The following is a 12,257-nucleotide window of genomic DNA, read 5'->3' on the forward strand; positions in this document are numbered from 1 at the left end:
CTATGAGAATCCCCACATACTTGGAAGCCACTGTATGAACCTTTCCAAGGAACTGGTTTGCAATCTTAACCTTAGGCTCTCTTTATGAACTTTAGTTTTCTTATCTGTAGAGTGTGCATAATAATCCCTATCTTGAGGTTTTAGGGGAGGAGTGAATAAAGTACCAGTGTCTGTCATGTGACATGTCCATTAATATGTATATATTACTTGCCATTTAATATTTTTTTGCTCTGTTCTTTGTATGTGTGTCAAGATTAAGATCAGTTTATAAAAAAAAAAATCTTTTAACTCCTCAAACCAGATTTTTCCTTTTGAGAATGAACACTTTGTAGCAGTGGCTTCATGTTACTGTCTTGGCTCAACAAATTAAATATATGAAAAAGAAAATGGCAGTGCTGGGTATCACATGTACCAAATTTTGGAGAGAAATTTGTCTTATTCAAAGTAAAGACTATTAAAATTATAGAAAGAAGTGTATTGAAAACAGGTTTTCAATTTCTACAATAGGATGTCAGTTATCACAGAAGATAAGCATTTTATGAAGTCAATTACCAATATTTATCAGCACAATGTATTGTGATAATGATGTTTTCTAATTTAGACAGCTAAGTTATAATTTGAAAAACAATGATAGTGAGAAAAGAACTGCAAGTTTCAGGTCATTAAAGATTACAACACCAGGGGCTGGGAAGGTGGCTCAGTGGTAGAGTGCTTGCCTTGCATGCATGAGGCCCTGGGTTCAATTCCTCAGCACCACATAAGCAGAAAAAAAAAAGCCTGAAGTGGTGCTATGCCTCAAGTGGTAGTGTGCTAGCCTTGAGCATGAGCTGAGCGACAGCACCCAGGCTCAGAGTTCAGGCCCCATGACCGGACCCAAAAAAAAAAGATTACAACACCAGAAAACTGGAAGTGGCACTGTGGCTCAAGTGGTAGAGTGCTCACCTTGAACTGAAGACCTGATGGACAGCACCCAGGCCCAGAGTTCAAGCACCATGACCCCACCCCCCAAAAAAAAGATTATAACACAAGAGCTGGGAAGGGAATGTGGTTAAGTGGTACAGTGCTTGTCTAGCATCCATGAATGCCTGTGTTTGATTCCACACTACCACATAAACTGAAAAAGCCAGAACTGGTGCTGAGGCTCAAGTGGTAGAGTGCTAGCCTTGAGCAAAAGAAGCTCAGGGACAGCGCACAGGCCCCAAGTTCAAGCTCCAGGACTGGCATAAAAGGAAGGAAGGAAGGCAGGCAAGCCCAGACCTTTTCTCTCACAACAAAATCCCCTTGTACTATTAACATATGCTAATTAAAAATAAAATAAAATAAAATAAATTAAAAAAAGATTACAACACAAGAACAGAACTGAAATCTCAACTAAGCTTCTATTGGAACCAACCTAAAGGAGATGGCTGACCCCGTATAACTCCATTCTTGGTTCTCTCTTCTAAATCCATCACTTCCTTGTATATCAATTCTGAAAAAGAGAAGAGGAAAAATAAACTTCAAAGTCTGAGACCTAGTATTCTCAAGACTTTTTTTCTAAATTACTTTATTATTGTTTAAAGGTGGTATGCAGCATGGTTACCTTTACATGTATCAGGTGTTAATTACATTTTCTGTTGTATAGTATCATCTGTCCCCCCGTTCACACCTATTCTCTTCCTCCTCTCTCCATCCACACATTGCATAGTTCACGTTCCTTGATGGCCTGTGCAGCCAGTAGCTCCACTGCTGCACTTCACTTTTTCCTCTGATTCTGTGCCCTCCCCCGGCCCTCCCCAAATGTGAATGTGAATATACCTCATGTAAGGTAAATAAAACAGTCATCCACAAATGAATAAACAAATTAAGAAAAAAGATCTCTGGAGTTCGTTTCGGTATATGTTTTATATACATCAGAAGAGGTGCCTGGATATTGCACCTTTGTGATTCTCTCCTAAGACTATCCTCTTTTGGTCTCATTGTATCTGAGTATCTGGAATTCTGTGTAATTTGTCAAATCCCAGTATGTTTTAGATCTAACTTCCACATATCAGAGAGAACATGAGCTGTTTGTCATTCTTTCTAATGGCTGTGTAAAATTCCATTGTATATAGGTACCATATTTTTTGGACCCACTCATCTATAGTGGGGCATCTGGATAGTTTCGCTATCTTGGGTATTGTGGAAAAGGCAGCAATGAACATGGATATGCATGTGTCATTATCATATCCTGGCTCATGATGCTCAGGGTAGATGCCAAGGAGTGGTACTGGCTGGGTCATGGTATGGCTGGAGGGTCTATGCTTAAGTTTTTTTGAGGAACCCCCAGACTTTCAAGATTTTATTTTATTTTACCAGTAGTGGGGCTTGAACTCAGGGCTTGGATGCTGTCCCTGAGCTTTTTGTTTGCTCAAGGTTAGCACTTTACCACAGCTAGCCACAACTCCACTTCCAGCCCTATGGTTGTTAATTGGATATAAAAGTCTTTCAGACTTTCTTGCCCAGGCTGGCTTCAAACTGCAATCCTCCTACCTCAGCCTCCTGAGTTGCTACGATTACAAGCATGAGCCACCACCTCCTGGAAAAGTATATATACACAGATAGAGATATAGATATATACATACATATATATACACACATATATATACATACATTTACACACACACACACACACATATATATATACATATATATACACATATACATATATGTATATATATATATATGCTGGCCTGGGGCTTGAACTCAGGGCCTAGGCACTGTCCTTGAGCCATTTTGTGCTCAAGGCTAGCACTCTACCATTTGAGCCACAGCATCACTTCTGGCTTTGTCTGAGCAGTTTACTGGAGTAAGAGTCTCATGTACTTTCCTGCCCAGGCTTCAAACCACAATCCTCAGATCTCAGCCTCCAGAATAGGTAGGATTACAGGTATGAGCTACCAGTATCTGGCTAAGGGATATGTTTTTACGTCAAAAGTTTTACACAGGTTAAGTACTTCAAATAGTGTTCTTATAATAACAGAGGGTCTGTAAGTATCAGTCTGGGATTCCTGGGTATTAACAAGAATTCTTTGAACCTCAACTACAAATTATACTCAAAGAAAGTAAAATTGGTGATAATGGTTTCTTAAATTGGTTTAAGAACAGTGAGGGTTATAAGCCTTATCGTTTTATTCTACCACACCGTATCATGCCACACAGCATTCTCTTCTATGAATGATTAATACTGTTTCAGTGAGGGCTTGGACAAACATGTTTGTCTTACTTCTACTTCTTACTGACTGGTACACTAGATGTGCTCAATCAGGTATTACAAATATTTAAACAAAAAAGAGTATGTGGAAGCTTCTTTAGTCAGAATGGAATATAAACAAATTTTTATGAACTTAGCAGGTGGCTATACACTTTGGTTTTTTTACGAGTAACCCAACATGACATTCTATCACCACCAGACCACTCCTCCACAGGAATTGATCTTTGTACTAGGCTTGGGAACAAGAGTGAACACTGTGAGGATGGATCATTATGAAGAGACACAAGGTGTTGCCTTTTGGTGTAGGCACCTCCTACAGCATAATTCTGCTAGGTGATTCTGATACTGAGGGTGTATGCCTGTGAGTTAGAACATCTACTTAAGAGGTTACTTTCAAGCTGGGCATGGTGGTCCATGCCTGGGAGGCAGGAAGATTGAGAGTTTAGGGTCAGAGTGGGTAACATAGTAAATTCAAGCTCATCTTGAGCTATGTAATGAGACTGTTAAAAAAAAAAGTGTATAAAATAAATAGGATCCTTAGATAGGCCCAGTGGTGTATCTGTGCAATGCAATTCCAGTCACTCAGGAGAACTGTGAGTTCACAGCCAGCCTAGCTAGACAGTGACTCTAAACCCTGCCCCCTTAAAGTGCAATACAACAGACAGTATTTCCTATTATGATTCTATGAAATATCATACAAGTCTACTGTAAATTAATGGGTAGAAACATTTTACTTGTTCAGAACTGCTAAGGTTCTACCTAAGTCTATTCTGCTGGGCTCTGCTAGTCATGAGTCTCTCAAGATCAATGCAGAGAAAACTGTCTGGTTATATCTAAGAATAAATTTTTTCCCCCAAATAAATTTACAGATGAGGTTATCTGTGCAGATTTATACATCTCTAGTCCCTTTTTCTTTTCCAAGTATTTACCCAATCAAATCTTCAAAACAGGTCTTCTATTTCCATTTTAAAGTGAGATAAAAAGGGAGTTATGTTAGGGTCAATTTTGCATGAAGCCCTATCTGAAAAAATAATTGAAGTAAAAGAAATAAGGACATGCTCAAGTGGTAGAGTGCTTGTCTAGCAAGCATGTGGCTCTGAGTTCAATCCTCAGTATTGCACCCCCCCGCCCCACAAAAAAAAAAAAAAAGAGTAAAAGAAAGGAAGAAAAAGAGGGAAGAAGTAAGGAAAGGAGGGAATAAGGGAACAAGAAAAGGAAGCAGGAAGAGAGGGAGGGAGGGAGAGAGAAAGGGAGGGAAGGAGGAAGGGAGAGAGGGAGGGAGGGAGGGAAGGAGTGGGAGACATAATGGGGTGTATAAACAGACTATGGAAAACATGTGATAGCACTATTGGGAGAAATAAAATTAGAGAGGGAAGGAGACTTACTTTTTGCCTTTATAAAAATAATCACATTACCAAATATCAGTTATAGAAACAGAAATATCATTAATTTCCCTAACATGAAGGACAAATCATCACAAAAAGCCAGAGCTCTTTCTTAAGTCTGAGAACATTACCTTTCCACTCTTCTATTGTGTGTTCCCTTTCATCCAACTGCTTGTCAGGGATCTTTGGTGGTGGCTGAAAAATAAAAGGTGATAAATAACTGAATCTCTTTGTAAGAAGTACACGAATTCATTGATAACTATTTTAAATCAGCCTGACAGATTTGCAGAAGGGCACCATGAGACATAGACCGACAACTACTCACAGTCTTCTTATGAAGAGAAACTACTCTATTACAGGAAGACATTTTTCTTTTCTTCAGCCTTCTGAAACTGTTATGTTTTACTTCTATCATACAATCTCATACAACACTCAACTTCCTCTGATTAAGGTAAGAAGGTGAGAAACCCTGACAGGTGATGTGACTTTGTGAAAGAGGGGCTTATTTTGTTCATGAATGTAACGAATTTTTCATGCATAAGTAGGAGAGCACCAGTATCATCTACATTGCTTTTTAAATCACAAGGTATGCTCCACATCTAAGTGTTAATTCTAAGAATGCAGTCAATGCACTCTGCACATGTTGAGGAAAGTGCTTACGGCCTCTGCTTCGGAAGGGTCGTACCAGACGTTGATATAGGGGTGCTGCAGAGCTTCGTCCACTGAGATCCTTTTGGATGCATCTATCACCAGCATTTTGGACAACAAATCCCTTGCCTGACTGGCTGCAAAGACAATGATATTAATGCACATGTGTGTAGATTCTCAAATATCAATAATGTTTCAAAGCTGAGATTATTATTATTTTTTTTTCCAGTCATGAGCTTGAAATCAGGGCCTGGGCACTGCCCCTGAGCTCTTTTGCTCAAGGCTAGTGCTTTACCACTTTGAGCATACCTTCACTTCCAGTATTCTGATGGTTAATTGGAGTCTCATGGACTTTTTCACCCAGGCTGGCGATCCTTAGAACTTAGCCTCCTAAGCAGCTTACAGGTGGCAAGCCACCAGCGCCTGGTGAGATTATCTTTTAAACAAATGTATTTTTTTTTTTTTTTGGGTCCAGTTGTGGGGCCTGAACTCTGGGCCTGGGCGCTGTCCCTCAGCTCTTCAGCTCAAGGCTAGCGCTCTACCACTTGAGCCACGGCGCCACTTCCGGCTTTTTTCTTTTTGCTTATGTGGTGCTGAGGAATCGAACCCAGGGCCTCAGGCATGCAAGGCAAGCGCTCTACCACTGAGCCACCTTCCCAGCCCAAAAGTATATATTTTTTTAAACCACAAAACAAGGTCAATTTATTACTTAAAAACATATAAATGAAATGTTAAAATAACAAAGACTTCGCTTTGCTAAACTACTCAGAGATAATATTAGTTTTATCTTGTAAGAATATGAAAAAAAAACCAGCCCCTGGGTGGGGTGGGGTGTGTGTGTGTGTGTGTGTGTGTGTGTGTGTGTGTGTGTGTGTAATTTACCTTTAAGTTTGTTGTTCTCTGAGTCGGCTGGAAACAGCACATCGGGGAAGAGTTTTTCAAAGCTATATCCGGCATACTTAGGTAGGTGTGTGTGTGTGTGTGTGTGTGTGTGTGTGTGTGTGTGTGTGTGTGTGTGTGTGTGTGTGTGTGTGTGTGTGTGTGTGTGTGTGTGTGTGTGTGTGTGTGTGTGTGTGTGTGTGTGTGTGTGTGTGTGTGTGTGTAACTTACCTTTAAGTTTGTTGTGCTCTGAGTCGGCTGGAAACAGCACATCAGGGAAGAGTTTTTCAAAGCTATATCCAGCATACTTAGGTCTGTTTTCGACATAAGTCCTTACTGTTGGTTGCAGTTTCTTCATGAATTCAGGACATGGTGTTCCAAGCTGTTCAATAACTTTATTCCACTGATCAATATCTAATATCAAGCAGCTAAGAAAAATACTCCATATTTACTGTTCAACACATTATATCCATATCAAAACACAGGTGGAAAAGGTAGAAATTCTAAGAAAGAATGTGGCAGTTATAAATTTGTATCTCGCAGCCACCTCTGCAAAAGGCAATGATTGTAGGTGGATACAAATGATCAATAAATAAGCTTTGTTAACCTTATTTATCGTGTGTATATGTATAATGTGAATGCATATGTAATTTTACCATAAAAATGGAAACTTAAACTCTGAAATTCTGAATATAAATCGTAAGCAACTCAGTAAGAAATGAACATTACTAGCCATAGGAACTCTTAGTCATGAACTGCAATACAGAAAATGTGCCTTCTTTCCAACCAGTCAGAACATCTGAGTACATTTTCTAAAGAATAAGAAGTATTTCTATAACCTGTCCTGCTTTTCTGAATTTTCTACCTAACAAAGATGATGAACAGCATCAAAAATGATAACTAATAAAAGTGGCACTTTCCTTTGCCATTCTTTGTTGACCTTATATCAACAGACCTTCTTTTTAAAGGTCTGAGATGCATAAAAAGACTGAATTGTTTTGTAAGTTGTCAGGTTCTGTATGATTACCTGATCTTCTTCCTACTAGTCTTTAATCTTGAAACCTCTCATCCTGTAATCTAGTGAATTCTTCCTCCTAAAAACCATTCTAAATGTTATTCCTTGAAAGCATGACACTGTTAATTATGAAAAGTCTAATAATCTACTCAGTACCATATAAAACTATCACTGCTGAAATTCTACAAGAAAGAATCAGATGTTATGTTGAGTGATAAGACAACAATCAAGACACAAAACACACAGAACATTAACACAAAAAGGAGGTGGGAAACAAAAAGAGAAGGAGGGCCAGACAATTCCAAATTTCATATTAAGTCCTCAGTATTTCTAGACTTACTCAAGTGTTTAATGATTAGAAAATTTTAACGCAAGCCATGGCATTTTATTTGGGTTAAGTCAATCAACTCAAAGCCAGCCAGTAACTATAGATAATCACACTTGAGCCTTTTCAGAATTAGCAATATGAAAGGATAAATGAGGGAAAGGAAAAGTCTATATAAAATAGTGGTGGTATTTTGAAAGAGTAAGTTAATAATACTTTTATATTAGGGAGAGACAATACAGTGGACCTGACCAGGCTGAAATGCTATCGTACATTTTGACCTTTAGAAACTACATTTTAGGCCAAAGATAAGGATACGATCTGTACCTGGGAACAAAACACCACCTTTGATCATTTCTCCCATGATGCACCCAACTGACCAAATGTCAACTGAAAACAAAATGCAATGACATTAACATAAAGATTTTGGTTAAAATAAAAAGAAACTATATAAACATTTAAAAAAACCACGCACACCATGTACACTTTAAAATCATAGAAAGCAGTACAAAATAAAAATAAGTGACAGTGAATGTGCTCTGACTACCAGCAGAGACTGTATGTCCTACTGCCAGATGCAGCCTACAAATAGTTCAGCTTCTTAGCTCAATGGGTTTTGGAACTATAACAGCCACAAACTTTACATCAGCTTAAAAACACCTCCATGTATGAATGTAGCATATTCATTTTCATTAGAGAACATAAGGAAGCTCATCTCCTAACTAATTAATCTGCTGCAGCAGCACAAGGATACAGTCCCTTCCTGGAAAGAGGATTTTGTGGCAAACCATTTCTCCCATAATGCACCCCACAGACCATAAATCCACTATGTGTTTGCAGCACGAAAGAAGGAAAAGCAAAGCAAAAGGTCATTAAAATCAAAGAAGCATAATATGATTGTGTTATATAAAAACTGCAAAGCATCACAGAAAACCATGATTATAATTTTAGCTAATGGAATAATTCAAAACAAAGTATTTTTCAAAAAGCTTTGGTTCACAAAAGAAAATGTAAACTGTGGCATTTTAACTATATATCTAATTTTAAAGTGAGAGTTATGCACAGATTGAATGAATTTAATAAAGCTGTACACTTTAAAACTGAGAATTTGATTAAATATGAAGTAAACCCAATGAACCTGTAAGCAAAGCTAAAAATGTAACATACTGTAGTAAAACTACAAAAAATATACTATCTTGTGGTTAAACTGCATTATACTGTGCATTATTCTCTCTTTAAGTCAAATAAAAGAAAAAAAGCATGAGCAGAAACAATTTAGCATATTAAAAGATTTAGCAAAAACAGTGTCTATACTTTTATAGTTTAGATATTAATCTAAAGAATTCTTTAGACATTTTCAAACCGGATATCACAAATTTAATCTGAAGTCAATTATTTTCTTGGCAACATCATTCTACTTCATTTACACCACTACTCCTAAAGGAACAAGTGCTTAGAGGATGAACAATCTATTGAGAAAATTTAATAAACAGACATGTATTTCATATACTTTCTATTTAGTTTTTAAGACTCATAAAACCAAAGTAGTATGAGTTGAGGAAGTTCCTTTTGGCTGGACAAAGTATGCAAATGCCTATAAATTTATTATCTACCAAGAGTCTCCTGCCAACTTTAAAGAGCTCTGAGAAGTGCTAAAAAGAACCCGCTATACATAGAAATAGACAATTTGGAAATCTCTTCCTGTTTTCTAAAGTTAATCACACATTGAGTCAATTTATACCTTTGGGTTTGACTTTTAAAAGAAGAGAAGGTATTTGCAGTTTAATAGGAAGACAAGTGAGAAAATAAGTATTGAAAAGGAAATGCCTTAAAAAACTTGGCTTTAAGTATGAAGATCTAGATTCTTTAAGAAGAAAAGGGTAGGATTAGATGTTAGAGAGTGATGCCTTTTTTAAAATTTTGAACTCAGGTCCTAGGTGCTATCTCTGAGCTCTTGTGCTCAAGGCCAGCATTCTACCACTTGAGGCACAGCTCCATTTCCAGCTTTTTGGTGGTTAACTGGAGATAAGGGTCTTACAAACTTTCCTGCACAGGATGGCTTGGAATGGAGATCCTCAGATCTCAACCTCCTCAATAGATAGGATTACAGGCATGAGCTACTGGCACCTAGCTGAGTTAGCTACCCCTTATCCACTTTGGTGAACTTATAAAACTTAAGATGCTGCTTCCTAGTACATTGCTAAACGAAGACTGCAGTCACTGCAGCTAAACTGGAAGTAACTTCCCGAAATCCTCTGTAACTGAGATTTCCCTAAAATCTCATATTAGAATATGCACAAACTTCTCTTTATAGCAGGATCCAATTTCAAGGAAACAAATCTAGAGAAGTTAATACTCAAATATTAGCTTACCAGAAAATATTTTTCCATTGTTTTCATTTTTTTCACAAAAATAAATTAGAATAAACTTTCTCTATAGATTTTATTAAAAAAAATGGCAAATAAGTTAAAGAAGGACACAATTTACGCTGGGATTCTTCAAAAATATTTCTAAACAAAAAGAATTTGAAAGGTACAAGTTAGAGAAGTTATTTTTAGGGTTAGTGAAGACTGATAATATAAGCTTTATTCACACATAAAAACTTGCTGCAAAGGACTGGTTAAAATTACATTAGATTGCTCCACACTGTTCAAAATGTTATTAAGTAGCCTGCTAGAAAAGACATTTAGTGGCAAATTAGGCATGTGGGGGGAATGTCTAAGACAAGTGTTTAATTTATTTACCCTTGTTCATTAACACAGTTATCAGGAATGTGAGTGAGTATTCCACTTTACTGTTTTCTGGTGGTGGTGGGATAATTAAGACTATCAGTCTAATTCTTATCGAACTTCTTCATGATAGTGTCTTATTTTTCCAGTACTAGGATAGGAACTGAAGGCCACAACTGCTTGTGTTGCTTGACTGGCAGTCTACCAGTTAATCCATGTATCTACAGTTGGGTTTTTTTGCTGGTAGTTTTGGAGACTGAGACTCACTTTTCTGCTCCAGCTGGCTCTCAACCTCTGGATCTCAACATCCTGAATAACTAGGACTACAGGCATGAGTGCCACTGGGGCTGGCGCTATGATATTATTTTCTTAGTGTACATTTCTGATATGAAGCTACCCCATGGTCATATTCATAGGACACAACACATTGTTAGTATCTGTGACAACTGCTAAGTTTCACAGCAAAACAAAAACTTCATGCCAGTTACTTCAAGTATCAATTTAAAGTATCGATCAAACAAAACCTTCAAATTTTAGGTATAGAGTATAAAAATAGAAGAGTATGGTTACTTAAGAACAAAATATTAATAGCAAAATAGTTAAAATCCCAATTCCAATGATATTTTAATAAAAAACTAGAGTGAATGAAGTTTCTGGATTCAAAGTGAACTGCGATTTCAGTTTCTTTCCTAGAAAAAGGAAGTCTTTTTTGTTTTTGTCGGTCGTGGGGCTTGAACTCTGGGCCTGAGCACTCGGCTCTTCAGCTCAAGGCTAGGGCTCTACCACTTGAGCTACAGAGCCACTTTCGGTTTTCTGGTGGTTTACTGGAGACAAGAGTTTCATGGACTTTCCTGCCCAGGCTGGCTTTAAACTGCGATCCTCAGATCTCACCCTCCTGAGTAGCTAGGTTTACAGGTGTGAGCCACTGACGCCCAGCTAAGGAAGTCTTATTCTACAGAGTATGTGGGATTAATTTAAGTAACCAGTTTAACCCAATGCACCACTTGACTATAATAATACTATAAAGGCATCTTATTAAGACTGGAACCAAGCTTTGATGAAACATTACTGTTCTTCTCTGAGAGATCACCTTAATTATCCATCAAGCAGAATGGCCTTATTGCAGCTCTCCAAGTTTACAGAAAGTGTTCCTGATATTAGCATTCACTTCAGGTGTTAGAAATATGGGCGAACCCACTACAGCATGCTAAGACTGCCACTGAGACTTTCACTCATACTTCCTGCCTCCTTGTATACCAAAGTACATACTCAGTTTCATGTTACAGGCAAGTAAAGGGCAGATATTCTATTCTCATGTAGAAATGGATTCTTATGTGAATAGTGTTAGCATTTAAGTAAATAAGACTCATATTTTTTCAGATTTTTAGCATAAAACCTAGTGATACTCAAGTGCATTATCACCTGATAACTCAGGTGTATTTCAATTAATTATGTAAGAAACCTAACAAAAGAAAGCAAGAGTACGAGAAGAGTATTTCAAAGATGTGTGTGCTGACCGTTCTCCTTGTAGCCCATGCCTAGGATGACCTCAGGCGCTCTGTAGTAGCGAGTCACTACATAAGGGGTCATCATAAAACTTGTTCCTGCAGTCCTCGCCAGGCCAAAGTCCAGAATCTTCAAAGTGCAGTCTGATTTTACTACTATATTACTGGGCTTTAAGTCCTTCAAAACATAAAAATAAAAAAAATGATTGCTAAGACACATACCATCATGATCTTGCAGTTCACAAGGAGTTATCTTGGAATTTAAAAACAAGTGAACCTAACTTTTCATTATTCTATGATGTCACTACACAGATTCATCATAAATGGGTAAACCTTAGGTCAGATTTAAGCCACTTTTCAAACTTGAAGTTATCACAGAAGTTAATCATGCCTTATTTCATAGAAATCATTTCTAACTAGAAATTTCTGATCAAACATAGTAAATGATTTGGTGGGAAAAGGGTAACAGAAAAAAAGATTTACAAGGCATCTTAAAGCTCAAATAAAACTATTATACCCAATATAGTGGCCCATCCCAT

The 12,257-nt window shown here is 37.5% G+C and overlaps 1 protein-coding gene across 6 annotated transcripts in view; it reads right to left on the reverse strand.

The window, feature by feature from the left end:
* Mapk8 (mitogen-activated protein kinase 8) overlaps positions 1-12,257 on the reverse strand; it is an 81,347-nt gene that overhangs the window by 8,565 nt on the left and 60,525 nt on the right. For 4 of the 6 annotated variants that reach the window (XM_042690152.1, XM_042690149.1, XM_042690153.1 and 1 more), the window contains 6 exons: positions 11,731-11,896; positions 7,803-7,874; positions 6,376-6,558; positions 5,278-5,402; positions 4,749-4,812; positions 1,394-1,471 (listed from right to left, as the gene is read on the reverse strand). In XM_042690152.1, the coding sequence (XP_042546086.1) occupies positions 1,394-1,471; positions 4,749-4,812; positions 5,278-5,402; positions 6,376-6,558; positions 7,803-7,874; positions 11,731-11,896 (688 nt within the window). Of the gene's footprint in view, positions 1-1,393; positions 1,472-4,748; positions 4,813-5,277; positions 5,403-6,375; positions 6,559-7,802; positions 7,875-8,238; positions 8,311-11,730; positions 11,897-12,257 lie in introns of all 6 variants that reach the window. The other 2 variants (XM_042690150.1, XM_042690155.1) reach the window with 1 other exon arrangement.

Source organism: Dipodomys spectabilis, unplaced genomic scaffold (genome assembly GCF_019054845.1).
Source record: "Dipodomys spectabilis isolate Male_0828 unplaced genomic scaffold, ASM1905484v1 ptg000136l, whole genome shotgun sequence".
Classification (NCBI taxonomy): domain Eukaryota; kingdom Metazoa; phylum Chordata; class Mammalia; order Rodentia; family Heteromyidae; genus Dipodomys; species Dipodomys spectabilis.